At 39.4% G+C, this 22,534-nt stretch overlaps 1 protein-coding gene across 1 annotated transcript; it reads left to right on the top strand.

Moving 5' to 3' along the window:
• Window positions 1-292: 292 nt before the first annotated feature.
• On the top strand, window positions 293-874 carry LOC149247939 (uncharacterized). Its single transcript, XM_089446368.1, has one exon. The coding sequence runs from the start codon at window positions 293-295 to the stop codon at window positions 872-874; it is 582 nt and encodes a 193-aa protein (XP_089302494.1).
• The last annotated feature ends 21,660 nt before the right edge of the window (window positions 875-22,534 follow it).

Genomic DNA, 22,534 nt, shown 5'->3' with positions numbered 1-22,534 from the left:
CGATCTCAGCAAGGAATATTACTGTCAGAAAGAAGCAAAAAGGGGGCAGCAGACATTTTAGGGGGAGAACAATTGTTACAGACGGTGGTATAAGGAACCTATCCCTGACCGAGGTTCCCATTTTCGACATGTCAGAGACACAGCCTCTTAGAGCAAGCATGGCTGGTAACTGTTCCAAATGACCTTTATGATATCCATGAACATTCGGGGTCTCGGAGCAGACCTCAAATTTTTGGTGCTAAAGGATCTTTTCTATTCTTCTCAGCCAAAAATCATTTTAATACAAGAAACGATGCACAGTAGTCATGTGTCCATTGCCTATTTTAGGAAAATGTTTCCCTCATGGTTCCTAGTAGCTTCAGAGGCAAAAGGCCTATCGAGAGGGCTAGCGGTTCTTTGGGATGCTGATTGGATCAGGGCAAAGGCATTTAAGTGCTTCGCTGGTATTCTCATTTCAGCATCCATCAGGGGAAAAGACTGCCATATTAATATTTTGAATACCTATGCTCCCTATAAGAACAGGTTAACCTTTTGGGATAAACTTTTCGCTTCAGAATTTTTTGATATTGAATCATTGATGATTGCAGGAGATCTTAACGTTACCCTTAGCTCTGAAGAAAGATGGGGAAATTGCAGGAATAGAGATCCGTTGGCTGATCGCATAAACTATGAATTACTGCAGAGAAATTTTGTTGATATAGCTCCTTCTAAAATGATGCCGATGTGGGATAACGGTAGAACAGAAAAAGCTTATATTGCAAAGAGGATCGACCGATTCATCGTTCATGGCAGCATCATTGATAAAATGGGAATGCCACTCTCATCCATTGGGACTGCTCTTATATCCGACCATAAACCAATTTTCTTATGCTAGAAGGAAAATGGTATCAGAAAAGGGTTCCCTTTTAAATTCAATAGATCATGGCTACAGGACCCAGAATTCAATGAAGTCGTAACTAATACTTGGAAGGACTTCTCTGCAAAAGACTTGGCTCCCCCATTTATGACATTCAGAGACAAGATGAGCACCATGAGAAAAGTGGTCAAAGATTGGCAGTTCAAAAAAAGACAGAGGGATAGAGCCTCTCTTCAGGAAACACAGTGGGAGCTGGACAGGATCCACAGGGATATGGACGTCAACTCCTTTTCCTTCAGCATGAGATGTCGCATAAAAGAGTTAGAAAGAAAAAAACAGAACCTTTTGAAGCAGGAGGAAGCTTTCTGGAAACTCAAAAGCAGAGTAACTTGGCTTAAGGAGGGTGACAGGAATACGAAGTTTTTTCATAAATATGCAAATTCCAGGCGACAGAAAAATACCATATGGAGGATAAGCGATGGTCAGGGAGGCTTTTATGTCTCTCAACAAGATATCTCTAAGGAAGCTGTAAGACATTTTAAAGGACAATATAAAAGAAGGGAAGGAAGCAGAATCCAGGACATTTTGTGGGGTATTGACCTGATGCCTCAAATGTTCAATGATGAAAAAAATGAGAGTCTCTTTCAACCTATAACAGAGGATGAGCTTATGGGGGCTCTGAAGGCCTTTAAAAACGACAAATGTCCTGCCCCGGATGGCTAGACAATCGAATTTTACATCCACTTTTTTGACATTATCAAGCAAGACCTGCTGAGGATGGTTGAAGCATCAAGAATTTCAGGCAGTATTCACCCGATCACATCCTCCACTCATATATCTCTTATCCCAAAAAAAATGGAGGCAGTTTCCTTCCAAGATTTCCGGCCAATCTCCTTATGCAACATATCTTTCAAAATCATCACAAAAATTATTGCGGAAAGGATAAAAGAGACTCTGGCCACTTTTCTCACTAAGGATCAACATGCTTTTTTAAAGGGAAGGAGCATATTGGACGTTGTTGCCAATACTCAGGAGTGCTTGTTTACTATGCTCTCAGAGAAATCAGACGCTGCCATAATGAAAATAGACTTACAAAAAGCTTTCGACTGTTTGGATTGGGGATTTATAAAATGTTTATTAGCAAAAATTGGTCTGAAATCAAACTCCATAAGCTGGATAATGTCTTGCGTGGAGAATGTGAATTATGCAGTTATCATAAATGGCATGCCCTCTCCATTTTTTCCAGCTGAAAGAGGACTTCGTCAAGGGTGCCCCCTATCTCCTCTTCTGTTTATCATGGCAATGAACTCGCTGAGCCTTCACATCAACAAGGCAGTCTCAGAAAATAGGTGCAAGCCCGTCAAGATTTGCAGGAATATTTTCATGTCCCACAATCTATTTGTAGACGATGTGCTTGTTTTCGCTATGCTCTGTAGGGCATCGTGGTCCTGCCTCTTTGATATCCTGAATAGATTTCAAAGTGCAACTGGATTATATATAAATAGAGCCAAGTCCATTCTTTATCATAATGACACCAACATGGAACTGGTTAATTGGATATCACAGTCATTTGGTATAGAATCGAGGTCGATCAAGGATGGTGTAAAGTATCTGGGATTCCAATTAAAGGAAAACAGTTACTCTAATGCGGACAGGTAATGGTTGATTGACAGGTACTTTAAGAAGATCTTTGCCTGGGAGTTCAAATGCCTTTCCTTGGCGGGTAGAATTATTCTAACTCAAGCTGTCTTAACGCAGCTGGCTGTTTACTGGGCTCATATTTTTTTCCTTCCTGCAGATATAATTAACAAAATGAATAAGATCTCTGCAAATTTTATATGGGGTGGTAAATCTCACCAGAAAAAATACCACCTATCGAGGATGGAAAAGATTGTCGCGCCAAAGAGCTTAGGAGGCTGGGGATTACTGGATATGAGGATCTTTGGTAAAGCTCTCCTATGCAGGTCTTTGTGGAGGGGGATCTTCGGGGATGGGCCGTGGAGCAACACTATTAAGAACAAATATATGAAAGGAAGGGATATAGAATTTTGGTACAGAAAAGGTAGGATTGGAACAAAATATGGTTCGGCCATCTGGCTCAGTTTTCGGAAAATTGAGCAATATTTTCTAAAGAACTTGAAGTGGAAATTTCAAACGGGCAGCAGAATTTTTATTGGAATCGATCCCTTTGTAGGAGGTCGGGAGGGCATCTCCATTCCCGAGCAGCTTCTCTGTTTCTTCCACAGAATTGGTATTTTTACTTGGGATAAGCTCATCTACGCCTGGCACGGTCCTATCCCCCTATGGAAGGAGGCCTATGATCTCGGCATGCCAGCTCCTCTGGCTGGCCTTTGGAACTCCGTCATCTTATATCTGAAAGGTTGTGGTTTTCATCATTCTGGGACTACAGACTATCTGGTATGGTCAGTTCCTAATGCAAAATTGGTTGTACAAGTAAAAGACATCTACCTGATTAGTCCTAAGGCCCTTTGCTGTAGTTCGATTTTTCCTCCGCTCTTGTGGAAGTCAGGCTGCCCTCCGAAATCAATTTTTTTCTCGTGGCTTGTGTTCTACAACAAAAATTTGACATGGGAGAATTTGAGAAAGAGGAATTGGCACGGGCCGAGCAGATGCTCGATGTGTGACTCTAATGAAGAATGCAACTTTCACATGTTTTTCCAATGTCAATCTGTGCTACAAATCTGGGAAGTCTTGGAAAATCTATTTGGTTTCCCTCTCATTGCTTTTAGTTCCACTCAGGCAGCGTTTGAGTGGTGGAGCACGCAAAAAGAATCATGGAGACCTTTGATTATTATCGTTCTGTGGTGTGCTTGAAAATGGCGAAACAGCAAGATTTTCAAGTTATCCAAGTCCCCTCTCATGTCTATATTGCAGCATATCATCTCGGTCTATGATTCTATTCCAAAAAATCCGCCCAAAATGCAGAAAGGCCACAGTACTGCGGATATATGCTCCCGCTTAGAGACTCCAAGGGCGTTTTTTGACGGTGCAGAACAACAAAAAAATTGTGGATGCGGGGTTCACATCATTATGGACAAGAATATGCAATACTTTATTTCATGGAATGGAGGAAGGGGCTCAAATAGCTTAGCGGAGGTGCGAGCCCTTGCAGGTCTTCTTGCTTTTTGCACTTTTTTTGATATCCAGTCTATTTCTATCTTTGGTGATTCAAAATCTGTGATCGATCATGTCATGGGTTCTAGCCACATCAGATGCCCCCACCTAGCAGGCTGGTTGGACAGGATCAAGTTTTACTGGGGTCTCATGAAAGACAGCTCAATTCAGCACATCTGCCGCGATCAAAATCAGCAAGCGGACTCTCTGTCAAAGGAGGGTTTGCTTCTCGGGACAGGGTCCTGGTCCCTGAAGGTTACTCTCGACGAGAATTCCTGGCTCATCCAGGATTTCTCCATTCCTGGCTGCTGACCCTTTCTATGTCTTTTCCTTATTATCATCTTTTGCCTCTATATGTTTTGATCATGTCATGATATATTGATGCCCAGTGGTATCCCTGATCTAGTTTCTCTTATCTGAATAGATCTAGTATGTGTCGCATATGCATGGTATTGTTTTATGTATGATACTATTTTTGGAAATTTTTATCATCTGTTTTGCATCCTAAAATCAAGATCATACAGCCACTGAATACTGTTATATGTACGATCTGGAACTTATATTCTCTCAATATAATTTATATGATGATTTTTCGTTCTGAAAAAACAATTAATGTCGGAAATGAAGTTAGACATCGTCGGACATTACATGGCAACGGTGGTGGTCGTTCTTCGTAGACGATGCGTAGTAATTTCGAGCTCACTGACAATTTCTTGTTCACACATCTCATCAATAATATTAATTTAATTGTTTGTTTCGAAGGTATAATTTCATTGCGTGCGTGTGATATGCAAAACTTAAAAATGGCAAAACTTAATTTAAAAAATTATAAATATTTTAAAATTTAGCAAAACACAATCTCAGTATCAGAGTTTAAAAATTGGCAGAAGTTAAAGATGAAAATTTATATAAAATTTTAAAAAAGCGGAAAATTTTTTTAGCATCTTGATCCATGTGAGATGTTTCAGAATTTTATGGAATTCTGGATAAACTCCGTTGAATATGGCGAAAACATATTGAAATTTTTTGTAAAATAAAACCATCAAACAAATATGGCTTTTAGCCAAAATAAACATTAATACCGGCAGCTGCAAATTTATTATCACTGACATACAGGAAATATGCCGATCTGGAAAACTGCTGAAATTCAGGTTTCAAAATTAGAAGGGTATTTGTACGTTGTACCAAAATCATAACAATGCCATGGATAATTAGCAACAAACAATAACAAGTGGTAGTTGTTGGTTCTGAATAGATTTTTCGTTACACCAAAATGTGTTGGTGTTGGTAAACATTCCAAATCAGTAACTGGGATTTCCACAGTGGAAATTATGGGTTTCATAGAGGTGCGGTGATTTTTCCAACACCCCTCAAGTTGGAAAATCTAACCTGGGTCCAGGCTCTGATACCCTGAAGAGATTTTTGTTACACCAAAACCTGCCGGTACTGGTGAACTTTCCAAACCAATAACTAGGATCCCCAAGATATTTCGTCCTAACAAGTTTAGGATACATGCCCATGGTAGCCCTTACCCAGATTTGCCAGCAGCTCATGTGGATTCGCCTATGGATTTAACCGATTGTTTAACCCCACCCGTCTCCATACTGGCACCCATCGCCATGCTGGAAGGTTCAATGGCACATACAGGCGAAATTTGATTCAAACATCCGTAGGTTCAAAATCCTCCATCCGCGCTCATCCTGCGAAGAGCTCCTCACAAGGAACTCAGCAAGGAGCCCGACGAACCTCACCTGCGAACTCCTGAGACTTACAGGTTCCACCGAGACTCACCTGCAAACCACCGAGCCCTTACCGCCAAGACAAGCCACCCTGTTCAATCACAGAGACGCACCGAGGTTTTTAAATCGCTCTCTATCCGATTTAGCTTACACTCATCTGAAATTTTGCATTAGGGATTACTTTGCGTGACAGAGCCTTTCCCATTTGCTCTACGTATTTTCCCTTTGTAACGTAATGTGAGGTTCCCGCCGCTGCTATTTTAGTGGAAACCGATGGAGAATTGTGATCAAAGATGAGCGTATGGTTCAAGAGTTGTGTGAATTTAGTGGGGGTTTGGAGTTTTCATGTTGCGATTTGGTCGTTATTCTCATAAAACATATTTCTGGGTTTTGATCGGTGCTGGAAGTGAGGGATGTTTTCTAGTGGCCGAAAATATTTGGTAGTCCCCTCTTTACATTGGTAGCCGAAAAGATTTTAAGCAATATGTTGTAGTAGAAACCAAATAATGCTTTTAAGTTGAGGTATATAGAGATCTCATGGGAAGCGAATAAATAATTTATAACAAAGATTTTGATAAACAAAGGTGTGTTTCAGGTTCCGATAACTAAAACTATTTATCATTGTGTCCTTTTCTTGAATTTATTGTAGCATAGCTCCTTTCTGTGATAGTCAGTACAATTTGCACCTCTCTGCTGATAATTTATAGAATTGTTAGATGTTTGCACTATCATTGTATACCTGTTGCCGACAAAACTTATCCTGTGGGGTCTTCACCAAGTTATGTGGACTCTCACAATTTGAAGTTTAACATGCCTTACTTTGTTGGCTAGTTCGTCATTGTCCATTTACATGTATGTAAATGCAATGTTTTAAGCAAGTTGTTGGATCTAACTGGATACCTTTTCCATGCTTCAAAATATAAAAGGAAGATTGGTCTTACCAATCACTCACTTTGAAGTTGGAATACACATGCATTTCCCACCATGTGCATTTCTTAAGCTGAACGTGTTGTTCTTTGGATTTGAGGCCATGAGTTGTATTCATTTTATACAAGGGTTTTCTTTCTAAGATGTTAGCTCTGTTGACTGGTTCCATTGTAAAATGCTTTTGTTAAGTAGGGAGTGGGCTTATTGGGATGATAAGGTGTCCCGTGAAGATATGAGAGAAATGTGAAAAAACCTAGAGGTGAGAAGAGAGTGGACCAAAGATGTAGAAATTGACTAGAGTTTTTTTATGTAGTTGTAAGTAAATATTTTGTAGTCCTCTCTTTGCATTAGTATTGGGAACCATAGGTGGAAACTAGGTTTTGTTGGGATTGCTTTCATCATTCCCAATTTTTCTCTATTTTCTCTAGTTTGATTTGGATGTGATTTGGTGGGAATGTGGTGTAGATTTTTCTATTTGGTCTTATCTTTTCTCTATATTGGGATAGAAAGTAATGTGAGGGTTAGTTTTGTGTGTGATAGCTACCCACATTTTTTTCCATGTAATATTTTGTTGACCATTGCAGTATAGCAGATTGAGAAACTATAAAGGTTAGAGGCATTGTTTATGTCTTTTAAAGTTTGATAAGTAGGTTGGATATCTATTTATTGCATTTATCAACCATTCACAAGTTCTTTGACCCTCCATTGCCACTACTGACACCTTCCTCCATTTGCCAAGAAGTGCAGCCAGGATTCTAGTAGATCTGAAAGAAGGATGTACAATGTGCATGGATCCAAAGTCTAGAGTGCCGAAAAATCTCAAATCAAAAGCACCCAAAAAGCAATAGGGTCCACTAGAGATTAGCTCTTGTAACATCCAAGCCCAAGTGAAGAAAACTTAAGATAGAAATCTGTCTAGAGTACCTAGAGAACAATCTGGACAGTGTACTGCACTGCCATCTAGAAGAGGTCAACTATCATTGGGGCTTGGGTGATCTAGTTTGACTGCTGGGATGGGATTTAATCTAACTACAAGACTCGTTTTGAAACCCTAGCCAAGATTTGGTTCCCATTTGAATAAAGATAATTTTTCTGTTCTTAGTACCCTATGACAATCTTAGTGTGTGTACCAATTTAGTTGACTTTGGAAGCTTAGCCTGCCCCAGATATTGGAATTATTTATGCCAGGGTTTAAAAATTTTCCACCTAATCACGAATTTATTTAATCTCTTGCTTAGGGGAATATTTGAAGCCAAAGGCTGCAACCATACCTATTACTAGATAATTTTTATATTTCAGTATTGTCTATTTAATATAAAGTTATGCTCAATAAGCCAAAATAAGCAATATGTGAATCAAAAAACAAAATACTATTCAACAACCTTCCTCCTCTGTAGCCTTGCCACTACTCATAGGCCTCATGCCTCTATGAATGTCCCCATTTGAAAAAATATGGCAAGGAGAATGGGGAAAGATACTAATAGAGGACTGCCTCAAGAAAACATGGAATAGGAATCAAGATCAAAGGAGAAGGTGTTTTGACTAGAAAAGAGGATGTGCCAAAACAAAGGGGGTGAATGGTGAATGGAAAGAATAACTCTTTTTTAAGATTGAGGTGATAACTATAAGCCCTATAAACACTTTAACATTAGATTTATTTATGTAGGCTTACAAGGTACATAAAACCACTTTACAAAACTGAAACTATAAGCTTGAAATCACTAATCAAGTCAAACACCAGAAATATAATAAATTATTTACAAATAGCCAAGTGAACAATATTACAATAAATCTCATCAGCTTACCAGCCTAAGGTATACAATTTTAAATGCCAAAACTAAGAATGTTAAATGCATAGATAATAGTAATCTTATGACAGAAGGCTGAATTTTGCAATGCTTTAAGCAAATTGAAAGATGGATGACCATATAACAATATGTAGGGAGAAGTATTCGTTATTATGTTTAGTACTAGACTAAATGGAATATTGTGAAAAAAAGACGTGTTCCAAAAGAAAATTGGTCTACCATTAGATCATTGGATGCATGTTTCAAGGCCCATCCTCGTCCATTGCACGTGCAGTAGTCAATTGCCAGGCCAACTTTAATTTAGATTTTGCACCTGTAAGAGGTATACTTTCCACACACATTCATTTTAAGAAAAAAAACTTTGTCAATGATAGGTGGAGTCTGCATGTGCTGTTAAACTAGGTGTTGGGCGCGGGATCCCCCAAGGGAATCTTTGGGGCTAAAAGCCCAAATTTTGGTCATAAATTCTATCTTTGATGTAAAGACTGCATTTTATGGGTGAAAAGTGCGTAGCTTGTAACTGAGTCATACAGTTTTCCTCCCTTAATTTTGTAATGTAATGTCGGCTATAGAGATCTACCCATGGTTCGCGGCCCATGGGATTATATAAATTGAGTGAGGATCTAAGTTGTAGAAAAAGCAATTGATGATCAAGGAATAGAAGCATAGAGGAAGATCCAAAGTGTGAGGTCGAGTCTTTGGGTCGTAGAGTAGGAGAAGGCTCTACAGCTGAGTGTGTAGAGGCCTAGTAGTCTGCAGCTGAGTGCACAGGGCGAGTCAAGTCTCTAACTGTTGAAGAATTAATAAAGAGAAGTTTTACATCAATTTTATGTATTTATTTCTGGTTTTCTGCGTCAAATAGTTTGGGTATAAATGGCATTTTTGTTGTTTATATGGTGCATGAACATATATAAATATGTAGATTAAGTGAATGTGAGTTAAAGTATCTGTTTACGCAAAGTTGACTAACATATATAAGAGGATAAGTAAGACATGCAGTGTAACTTGGGGAAATAGCACAAATCGTTGCCATAGCAGCGCGAAATCACCTTAGCCCCTGGTTAGGGTTGCACGAAGGACAATTATAGCAGATCGCAGAGGTATCACATGTCAGAACAGTGCGTGAAGTGACCTGCGCGAAGATAGGCACATTTGGACTAAATCGACACCTCAGACATCTTGAGGGTGCAAAAACTTGGTTCCAGCATCCCCCCATACTGCTTCAGGTGAGACTTCAGTCCGTGCTCCGTAGGCTGATGCCGAAAGGGCCAGTAGTGTAGGGATTTGTTTGGCTAATTAACTCCGAACCTAGGTCAGGCCCCGTCAAGCCAACAAATGGTTCCATTGCCGGGACCAAAATTTGCATAGAGATGTCTGATGTTGTATCATTGGAATCCAACTAAGAAGGAAATTGAAGGCTGGTTGGATAGAAGAATTCATGAGTTTGCGGCGTAGGATAATAGGAACTCATGACTGACAAAAGAAGAGTGTTTAGACTGCTACTTGTACACAGAGATCCACGAAATCTTCTTCGCTTCTTTCCCTACTGAGCTATACGAGTGGATCACGAAGCTAGCAAGTAGCCAAGGAAGGTGGAAACTCAACAATCCTATTGCGAGGACCCCAGAATTACTACGAAGATTGGAAGCATCGGAGGATAAGATCACGTGCATCGTTGATCATTAGCTTGATCGGATGATAGGAGGATTCATTACTGAGTTTTCGGTTGACACTTTAGTTAGCTACAGCGAAGCAAAGAGACGCTTTCTCAAGGGCCCATGAGGTAAGTACGTAAAGTCTTTGAATACTTGGATTAAAATGCTATTGTGTGAAAAGATGGTTTTGTAGTTACCTTCATGTTCGGGGCTACACGAAGTGGAAAAACTTACAGGAACAAAGGAAATGAGGGACCAGAAACTAGCCCTTTGATTTCACCTCCATGAGGGGACGAGGAAGAGCTTGCAAAGGTCTCGCCACGAAGTGTCATCCATATGATAAGGCAAATAATTCCGTGAATACCACCACCACCCACATGACCAGCAGCTTCACCACCATCACCTCCATCTTCACCCATACCACCTCTGCCACCACCGTGATTCAATATGGCAAGCACGATAAAGTTGCTTGTGTTCAAGGGAGTGGGAAATGAGGATCCGAACCAATTTCGGTTCGTCGTACGAGCTGTATGGGAAGCACAAGGAGTAACAGATGACAATATAAATAAAGCGACACTGGTTAGCACCCTGGGGGACCATGTGCTGATCTAGTATATTAAGCACTCCAATGATAATCTAAATGCGGGAATCGCGGATATCCAAGTAGCACTAAACAGAGTATTTAGCAGGCCAAAGTCTGAAGCACAGTCGATCATTGGATTCAAAGAGATCATGATGCTACTAGGCGAGACTCCTTGGGAGCTAGATCAGAGACTGAAATGCATGATTCGCGAAGCTAATATGAATCTGACGGATGGACAACATCGCGAATGGTTTGTGGTGTCGCTAACACCACATCTGGGGAATACGTTGTCACAGTAGAAATTAATGACTCAAGAAGATGCCTTAGAGATCGTGATGAGGCTGCATGAGACCCCGATGCAGGATCCTAACTTGGGAGTTCAACAGATCCATGCACAGCTAAAAAATTTATTCCTTGAGATGCAGAGTCTGAAACAGGACAAGACAACTCGACCAGAAGTGCGCAAAGAGGTGTGGTGCATAAAATGCAAGGGCTAAGGTCATGACAAGGACCACTACCCGGTTTTCATGAATTACCTTGTAGGAGGAGGACCAATGCCGTTATGGCTAGAACCATAAGAAGGACCTAGCGCAATGCCTACTTTGTGGGGTGCGGTTTGTCAAATAGGAGGAAAACACGCTAGGAAAACTGCCATTTTTTATAGAAGTATACACAAAATTTGCAATAATTACTTTGTAACTTTTGTAGGTTGGTGGGACATGATGAGCGCACTTGTAGAAGATACGAGTTGATGATGGATAGAACTCCCACCTATAGAGTTCAGGCCAAATCACGGCCCCTAGATCAAAATGCAGGAGTGGCACGAACATGATTTCAGGGGTGCGACTGAGGCCGAATCAGAGGAAGACCTGGAAGAGGTCGCAGGCAGTTGATATGCTACAATTATGGAGGGCTACGACATTATGACCGCAATTGTATGAATCCAACATGCTCGTCATGTTTGTATTGCAACTTGTTTGATCATGAGACAGAAGATTGTCCTATGTTGATAACTAGGATACGTGACAAAGGAGCGCTACCACCTCCCCCAACTTAGAACCTGCAGATGATGAGGTTTGAGCCGTGCGAGGAAGATCCAAATGTGAATATTGTGCTCCGAAGTGGAATCGCGATGGGATATGACAAAGGAAAACAACCAAAGGATAGTACTTGGGTTTGTAAAGCTTCGGTGAAAGAAGCGTAGTTTGATTTGGAGCACACTCAGGAAACCTTCATGGAAGCTAAGAAGAGCTTCGCGAAAGCCTCCACTTCAGGAAGCAAAGATAGACTAGAGCCAGAGATGGACCCTTCAATGCTCACAACATTATTGGAAACATGTATGAAGTTATTGTGCAACAATAAAGTTGTAAAAGGATTACAGGAGCTCATTAATAGATGTGCTGTTACCACACTAGGAGAACTATGCGTAGTCAGGAAGATCGGAAATCATAAGACAAGAACAGGAAGAGAAATGAGGTTAACCATGCAGATTGGAGAATATGAAATGGACCAAGTAATTCTGGATTTAGGATTGGATGCAAATGTTTTGCCGAAGCAGACATGGGAGTGAATGGGGAGACCAAGACTGCAATGGTCTCCTATTCAGTTGTGAAAGGCAAACCAACAGAAGATAATAGCCATGGGGCGATTACAGGGAATCACTGCGGACATGAAGCGAGCGAGTGCGCTAGCAGACTTTGAAGTGATAGAGATTTTTGATGAAAATAATCCCTACCCTATGCTCTTAGAAATTGATTGGGCCACTGACGTGAACAGGGTGATTAATCTAAAAAAGCAGAAAATGATTTTTGAAAATATGTCACTATGCATAGTTATACCCCATGATGTTTGCCCTTGGACACAAGGATTTTGGGCCTGCTACTGCAGCACTTGACCTTGACCTTGCCCTTACAAAGGTTGACCTTGTTAATATGAGTACAAGGGTTGCTACTACCCTAGATGACCTTGTTACTGCAAGAGTTGACCTTGCAGCTGCAAAGGTTATCCCTGTGGCTGCAGAGGTTGACCTGCAAGGACATAGGCTGGGAGGGTGAAGGAACATACTACATCTGCGGCTGTAAGGTTTGTTGCAACTGTTGAAAAGGTTGCCCCTGTTCTTGTTGCAAATTTCCTTGTTGTTGCATTGTCTGCCCTTGTTGCTACAAGGATGGCCCTCGCTACTGTGAAGGTTACCCTTGTTGTTTCAAAAGTTGTCCTTGTTGTTGCAAGGGTACTTGGACAGTTTCCTGAAAGTTCCCGAACTGGATCTGGCCATATCCACCAGGCGCGATGGATGGACTAGGCTAAACATAAGGTCCATCTTGAGGGATGTAAGGCAGAGGGACCATCACTTGTGAACCATGTGGAACACAAGGAGGTTGTATTGAACCTGAGCCACATAAGGCTATTGGTACTGGACGTTACTTGACCCAAAACGAATAACAGGGTTCAGATGTTGGTATTGGACATTACTCGATCCAGGAGGGCCAGCAGGGTTTAGAATAACACCGGAAGCAGGCTCGCTCATTTCAACCATGTGAGCTTATGAGCCACTCTCATTGGTTGTGCCATACATCATATAAACATTTAGATTCTGTCCCCTAGGCGGTGGCATGACCTATCCACTTACTGGAGGGATCGAAGAACCAACAGAGAATTGACTTGAAATCATTGATTGAATCCGATGAGCAACTTTGACCAATGAAACAAATGGATTCGGAAAAGTGGGTTGCACCGGAACTGAAGTGATTACAGAATGCACCATTGACTGAGAGGTCGAGTTCTGAATGAACGGACTTGAGGTAGGCATAGCGCCAGATGACAAGATAGGGTTGTGATATAACGACAAGGCACTAGGGGTGCCCGTCACCAACTAAGCTAACAAAACATAATCACAAGGTAGCTCAGGATAAACACTGGTCAGAATGATTCCTGTGTAAGGGAAACCTTTAGGAGGTAATGAATATACTTGCTCATCGATAATGTGAGGAGTGTGTGTTGTTGACACCTCTGAGTGACCCGGAGAGGAGACTGGGATCTCGCCTTTTGATTCCATGGGTGGAAACAGACGATGATGGACAATCGAAGATGTTTGAGGGGATAATTCCAAAGGAATACTTGGCTGATCATACAGATTGTATGGAGTTGTGGTGATATAAAAATAGGATCAAACAAAGGATTCAGGGGATAAACAACAAGTCCTAGCTGACCTTCAGAAGTCAGCAGACTCTCGGGAGTCTGGATAGGATTATCCAGAGGTTCTTGGACAAATTCGTAAGGTGACCTAGTATCTGAGGGAGGAGGAGGATGTGATGACAACGGTTGAATTCTTAGAACAATTCCAAGTTGAACACCTTGATCCTCAAGTGACTGCAGAAGCTTTGGGAGAGGCTCCTTAGATGATCTTTCAGACAGAGGAGAGGAAAAGGATTTGGGTGAACCTAATGGTTCAACCACAATGACTTTGTCTCAAACAATAAGGAAAGAGAGATTAATTTCAGGGTTTTTAAAGTGTATTTAAAGGTATACTCATGATGTGGTCCAGAAAAAGACTAACAAGAATGTTATATGATAGTGGGAAAAAAAATTTAAGACGCTGAAACAAACTGGTGCTTTTTCATGTTTTAAGAGTTAAGAAAAAGCAAAGATGACTCTATCACTTTCGGTTTGAAATGAGCTTGAAAGAACAAGAGCTCGATGATATTTTATATTTAGGGAGTCAAAAAGATCAAAATGGCTACTCAGTATAATCTAGGCAAAAAGGATTACCAGGTAACCATGAAATACAGAATGCATCCCAACGAACCGATAAGTACGGGCAGATAATCTCCCCGAATGGTGTGTTCGGTGTCTCACGTTTACAAGGCGTTAGACTCGACTTCCTATGGATAAAAGGGTGCAAAACTAGTGGGGTCTACCTTTATATATGTGACGTATGGAGAGCACAAGTTCGTACTAGCACTATCTAGTGTTGAAGCGAACGACAACTACTAGGTTTAAAGATGCCAAAACACATCTCCAGCCTAGACCCTCTAAATGTGACCATTAAGTTTCAAATGTGCCTTAGTTTAATTGAATATATTTTAAAGTTTATCTTGAAATTATGTCTCAGTTTTCAAGCCTTATCGATGTAACTCGAAAAAACTCCTATATGCAACTAAATCAGACAAAACAATTTCAATTCGATGAATGTCTACACTAATGAGAGTAGAGAAACCAATCAACGCAACGAACAAGCAACTGAAAGCAAGATGACCCTTTCACTACTTTTATTTTGAAAACCAAACAATGAAATTTCTTTCCACCTCCTCTCTTTCCTATCAAATGCACTTCAAGTAGTCCTTTCAACAGTAAAGAGAATTCATTTCTTTTTGAATGCAAATGATGATTCAACTCTAGTTTTCAATGATGCTAGCTAATGTAACATATTGATTTAGAAAACTAGAATTATGTATTTTCAATGGAATGATAAGAGAATTTTTCACACACACTTCAATGAAAATTTGCAAACAATCAACATCAATCAAATACAAATCACAAAAAGGTAACTCTTTCGAAACCAATGACGCAAAGACTCATCCAAAAACAAGATGAGCAATGGAATCTATGCCTAAATAGAGACGCTTAATCAAGAGAAGAACAAACGAAACTTTTCAAACTTGTTTAATTCAAATCAAAGCCATAAAAGGACTAAAAAAAAAACCATGGAGCATCTAACCAACAACTTGACTTGATGAGCACATTAATAGTTGAAATGATGATGACTTAGATGCCCTAAGGCCACTAACCATCCAGAGACTCAAAAAATCAAGGAAAAGGCAAACCAAACATGCACACAGACCAAGCTAATGAAGCTTTCCAGTCAGGGAGAACACCGGAAAAACAGGCTAAGATGCATAAATTAAGAGGGCAAGACACTGGTTGTGATGTAGGAGAAACCATGATCTTCACCTACATGAATTGGCGTCATTGTCTAATTCACAATGAGTGCCACAAGGGGGGACGGTGTAACTGTCAGAAAATTAAACGTGTTGACCGAGGATTTCAAGAAAAAAAAAATTCAAAGGTCAAAACCAAAACTGCCACTGTAAATTTCAAACTCGGAACAATAAACCAAGAAAAGCAGAGAAAACCAAGGGGAAAAGGTGATACTACAAAAGTTCACACAAACCATGAAATGAAAATCCATCAAACGAGAGGATGGCATCCACAGTGGATTCGCCAATTTGTGGCATAGGTAAATTCTTGATGCGGATAAAGACAATTCCTCTAGCTCGAGAGAGCAGGTCTAGCCACAAACAAATAATCTAGTGAAAACTTCCTTTGGCTAGAATAAAATAAGAGGGCCTACCTCTTAGAATGTTATTCCACTTGGTGATGATCCTGCTTCCTTTCTCTAGCTAGTTTTCGTTTCCTTCCTTCAAATACCTAAAACAAGAAAACAAACAACAACAACCAATGTGATAGTATACAAATTGCATTCAGCCTATTTAAAAGGTCAAGGAATCTTAAGAAAATGTAATATAACACTTAATGTAGGAAATAAATCAATAGTTGTATTCATATAAGTTTAGAAAGAGATTACAACCAAAGCCTTGTTGTTGCAGGTCTCCTTAGACATATCCGGGTTCCCACACCTCTTCTAGCATCTCATGGATAGCCCCAATAATGGAATTTTTAAGGCTTCTTCCCTTTAGTTCCAAACCAAACCAAGCACACTATTCTCCCTCCATAAACATAAACTAGAAAGCTACAAGCTATAGATATCTTATTGGTTATTCAAGCTCCAAAAATACTAAGACTATTTTAGCTTGGAAAGGAGGAGTTTATATAGCTTTGATGGAGGGGAGATAGTTCCTCTTATGATGGGAAAGGACTTATTTCTTTGGTTTGTTCCATATTAATAGGGGAAAGGAGCCCAAACTGACTTCCTCAGCTCCATCCAGCCCAACCATTTACCATACTTCCGTTACGAAGCTTATAGACCTGGAAGCTTCAACTCCATATTTAAAAAACTTGCCAAAAGAGGATCGACACAACTGAGAAAAGGCCCATTTGTGTCGTATGATGCGAGGCCAAGTTTTAGACTCTACAAATCGGTCATTAGTGTCGATCTTGTAAACTAGGGTAAAAGGAAGATTCTTGAGAAATGATGCAAAAGGGAAATGTTCTGCTCATGAAGAGGGACATAATGGGAGTCTCTTCATGATGGGAAATCATGTAGGGTTCACTATATAGGTCCTCTAGGACCGAGGAATGGGGTGTACAGGAACAGTGAAAAAATGTGGTGTAACACACCAAGAAGCAGAATCTAGAGTTGAGGCAAAAACTAAATATTCCTGGGGGGGAGCATATTCAAACCCCTTAGTTAAGCCGAAGTGAAAAAGGAAAAAGAGGTGATAATGCAGAAGCTAAACGAAAGTAGAGACAAATTTGCTACCTTATAATTGATAGTGGCAGATTTATAGAACCGAATCACTTCACATGTCTATACAGTACTCGCCCACAATGATCCTAAAAATCCCACTGGCCACCTTACAAAGGCATTAACAGAGTTGAAATTTTCTGATGATGAGTTGATAAAAGTTTAGGGGGAGTTGGATGTAGCCAATATTTAGGTAACCCAAAAAGAGAAACAACTCCAAGTGGTAAATGCAAACATAGATAAGCTCTCAAGGGATTTACAGAGTGCAACTCAAGAAAACAAGGAGCTGAAGACCAGACTCAAAGGAAATTTGGCCCTTATCGAAGCCACGCAGTTGGTGTCGGAGAAGATCATCCATTAGATTGACCAAATCTAGGAGAAAATAGCTTAGATAGGTGATCAAAAGAAGCTCTACATTGAATATTCCCATTCTCTCCAGAATGACAAGAAAACCAGTATCACTAACTCAGAATATGTTAAGAAGTATATTCAGTTCTTGACTGGGAGAACAATCAAGGAGTTAAGGCCACTTGACATATCTCATAGAATGGAAGAAGTAGTAGATATTTCTAAGGTTATCTCGAATGAAGAAGCCAAAGCTAAAGCATAGAAAGGTTTGACAGAGCTACAGAAAGAGGTGGGAAACTTTGATTTCAAGTTCAATCATCTTCTCGAAGCTGGGTAACCTAACTGGTGAGGAGCTAATGGACAATTGCGCACACAGGAATTCTACAGCCAAAAAATGACTGAGATTAAGAGCAGGACAGGTGCATCTCCCAAGAAAACATCAGTCCTTAGAGGAAAAACCATAACAAAATTCTTGGAGAAATAATTTCACCTTCTCAATACGGTTAAGGGTATCTCTCAGCACAAACTTGATTATGCAGGGATGATTAATCTCGGACTTCACTATAAGTAATTAAACTCTATACCACCTCCTCCTCTAGCCATGTAGCAGCAATGCGAGTAGTTTTCCAACCGTCCAATGCTTCAAATGGTTCATCCACGAGATTCTACAGCTTCACAGCAAGCATCCACGTCTTCGTGTCATCCCTGAAGATCATGTTTATTGCACCAATTATGGCCTTTGATTTTACTTTTTAGTTATTTTTAACTTATGTTTACTATGCTTATAACAAGACATTGTGTTATGGCTAAGAGGGATGTGCCTTTGCGCATGCTCTAATTTTGATATGTGATTTTTGTGATGATGGCAAAGATCAAGAAGGAATATTTCTCTAACGACCTATTTTTTAAGGTCTTTGTATATATGTTCTAGAAAAGGGAAAAAGGGTTTAGAATTCGATGAAAGAAATTGTACGTTATTTTTTAGAATGTCTCTACATTTTCCAGAATGTATCTGTCACATTATTAATGAAAATCATGGTGATTCCTTCATTCCAGGATTACAGTATGTTTTCTCTCTATTACAATTCTATTATGTTCATGTTCTTCTCTGATTTCACATCATGTAGCTAATAGATATGTTTCATGTGTTCTTACAGATTCATGTGAATTAAGATTTTAGTGCAAATTCCTATATGAGCCCTCTGATGCTAACTCTTTAATTGCGCTCGATGAATGATCGCATTAATTCCTTACTGATCCATTATGTCTTCCCTAACTCAGAAAAGTGTAGAATTCTTGATATTGTGAGCTTTACATGATGGTTTATTATTTCTCTTTTATCTGCTTTAATATCACTGCTAGAGTAATTGATCTGTAAATCCTTGATTTGTTTGGCCTCCTTGATTTATCTTTAATGTTTCTGGGTACTATATGTATATGTGAATGTACAAAGAAATATATGGATTATGTCTTTCTTTGATTATTGAACCAATCAAGCGTTGCATATCTATATATATATATATATATTTATTTATATATATATATATCTATATATATATATATATATGTATATATATATATATATATACATATATACATATATAGATATATAGATATATAGATATATATATATACATATATACATATACATATACATATACATATACATATACATATACATATACATATACATATACATATACATATACATATATATATATATATATATATATATATATATATATAAGGGAAGCTATATATGATGTCTCCATTCTTTGAAGAATTATCATAGACATCTAAGATCTAGATGTTCTAGGCACTGGTCTCGTAGCAATCAGAGGTTATCTCTAGAATTGACAACATCTTTTGGCACCATTTCCGAGGAACATATTAGAGGATTTTTCCCCTGGTATATGACATTGAGGCACTCTTTGTCAAGGTGATAAAAGAAGTCCCGATTGCATATTCATTACCTTGGCGACTCCACAAATCGCAATCTCACTTATCATCCTAGCTTTTAGAAATCCGCACACTTGTACAAATACCTCTCAACAGAGAACTCCATCTGTATCTGAGCCAGAGAAACTAATTTTCAAAATATCTTGGAAAGAGAAAACCCCTGCTATTAACGCCATTGTTTCGTCATTATTTGAAGCCTCCTCATCTAGTTCTCAACATGCCATCATTCATTGTTTAGATTTTACTCCTAAGGCCATAATATATCTTGCGGAAGATGATCTAGGCCACCATATTCTCCCATCATAATTTAAGGAAGAAGAAGTCTCAGTTACAACTCCGTTTGTTTCATTTCCTCCTCCTCCAGAGATTGGCAAAGGTAAAGCCACCCTCACTAACAACCATATTCAACACATTTTCAATGCCACTATTCCCAATTTAGATACTCCACCACTGCTATCTTAACCCAAGTACCTCTAGTAAATATCACTCCACTCCCATTAATACAGATGGCAGTCTCGGGCTTCTTACTGAATAAGTATGCTCCTCTTAACTTGCCCCAACCCCTGAGTGCCATTACTCAAGAGTACCTAAAACTTCTACCCAGGTTGAATGGGGAGGACGAGAACACGACACAAAGACATATCGAAACCTTCTGTGCCTTTGCAGAGAATCTAAATGTAGAACAATTAGATGTCATCCTGAGGCTTTTTGTTCAATCCCTCAATGGTGAAGCTAGAAAATAGTTTAAAGGCTTTCCTAATGCTTCCATCACCACTTGGGAAGAGCTTGAAAACTCTTTCACATAGAAGTGGGGTGAAAAGATAGGTCATGAATATGTCCTCATAGAATTCAATGTTATAAAGAAGAAGCTAGAAGAAGATATCTCAGAATTTATAAAAAGGTTCAACAAGTAGTATAACAACCTGCCTATTGAGATAAAACCTCCTCAGGTTGCTGCCTACGTGGTATTTGTGGGAGAATTTGAGTCAAAATTTGGTTTTACTCTAAGAGAGAGGAAGTCTCGCACATTGTATCAACTCCAGGTTGATGCTCTTGAGGTAGAGGCAAATTTCACCTCGGCAGGGAAGTCAAGAGGAAATAATGATCCTGTTGAAAAGAAAAGGGGAAAAGAGGAAACATCCTCCTCTAGCCAGGCTAAAGAATCACAAGAACTAAAGTGGGAAGAAATGGATAAATTGATTAAGAATTTATCACAAAAGTTAGTGAATCTTGAGCTAGAGAACAAATGTATCCATAAACAGATTGATCAAGGCCCCAATCGAGGCTATAATCAATAATACAGGAGATTGCCTTTGCAGATATTAGAACGAGAAGGAAAAGATCAGCTTGACCAGATTCCTCCTCCATTATACATAGAGGATGACCCAAATGAACAACCATAATACACCCATCATATGCAGGGTAACTTGTACTCATCCTTTTCAGAAGGGGAACAATAAAACATAATTCATCACAAGACAGCTCATGATAGGGATGCAATAGTCAATGAGGAGGACATAGGTGACTATTGTAAACAATTTTCTGATTTCATGCAAGCACAACTACATTGGAGGTATGATCTTAGATCCTCAAGAAAGAGGTCGAGGGAACCTAAACAACAAGAGGGAGTTTCTCCCCAAGATACTCCCCCAGCACCTGATAAAGGGAAAGGGAAGTTAGATCCTAACACATCCAAGGTAAAATCCCCTTTAATTAAGGAAGGCAGTAGATCTGAAGAACTGGTAAAATCTACCTATGAAAAGGAAAGAGAATTAGAATTAGGCGGCATATATAAAGGCCAATCTTCCTTCAATCTTCAGAGGGAACTCAAAAAGGTAAAAATCCCCGTTCCTCTAATTGAACTCCTAAACCAACCTACTTATAAAGCCCAAGTCTCTCAGTTCATGCTTCCATCCACTCTAGTACAGACTCATGATTGTTTAAACCTTCAAGAGGAAAGACCAATGGTTGTTTTTAGACCTCATGTTGAAGAGATATATCCTTCCACTGCACCCTTCTATGTGACCATGGTGATTCACGACCTCTTATTTCATAACTATATGCTAGACTCTGGGGCCTCACATAACCTCATTTCCTTAAATGTGATGGTGCAACATCATTTACAAATCACCAAACCTTACAAGGACCTCTACTCCTTCGACTCTAAGAGGGTAAAATTATTGGGAATGATACAAGACCTGGTAGTGAATCTGGCTCAGATTCCTGTAAAAAGCGTAGTAATGGATATAGTTGTAGCAGATATCCGTGCTTGATTCGGCATGCTCTTATCCATGTCCTGGGGTTCCAAAGTGGGGGGTTCTATCAAGTTAGATTTGACTTTTGCCACCATTCCCACTTTTGGAGGTGAAGAAAGAAGGTTATATAGAGAGTCAAAATTCATAAAAACAGTGACTAAAGCTGAGGGTTCAAAGAATTCCCCTTTATACGAGAAACAAAATGACCTTTCTTATCTGCTACTAGAAGAATATTAGATCATATCAGAAGAAACACAAGTACATCTAACGGTCCAGTTAGACGATCAACACAAATATAAAGGTAAAGTATGGAAATTGTACATTGATGGGGCCAATTCCAAAGAAGGAAATGGATTAGAGATATTGCTCCTATCCCCTGAGGGAAGTCTGATCCCACTTTCATTTAAGATGGAATTTGAAGCAACCAACAATGTGGCTGAATATGAAGCATTGCTCCTTGGGCTGCAAATAAGAAGGAACATGAATATTGAGTGCTTAACTGTATATGGAGATTCCGAGTTGGTTGTGAAGTAGATCATAAATCAGTGCCATGCTAAGCACCCCAGATTGAGGAATTACAGGAATGAGGTATGGGATTTAATGTAAAACTTCATTTTGGCTTTTAAACATAGTTACCGATCAAACGAGAAAGTGAACTGGTACCCGTTTTTTTGAGGTAGCAAAAAATCGCCCGATCTGAAAAGTGGTGATGCCAGAATAATTTTTTTTTTAAGCATATTTTTGACAATTTAAATTTTCTTATGTATCAAGTATGAACTTTTTTTTTGATGCTAGTGTTTTTCATGCTGATTTTGAAAAGTGTTGATGTAACATCAACACCTTTT

This window comes from Pinus tabuliformis, chromosome 7 (assembly GCF_031772625.1).
Source record: "Pinus tabuliformis cultivar Carrire ecotype Pingquan chromosome 7, CPIR1, whole genome shotgun sequence".
NCBI lineage: Eukaryota > Viridiplantae > Streptophyta > Pinopsida > Pinales > Pinaceae > Pinus > Pinus tabuliformis.
The sequence above is the reverse complement of the archived record's forward strand: the minus strand, read 5'-3'. Positions and strand labels throughout refer to the sequence as shown.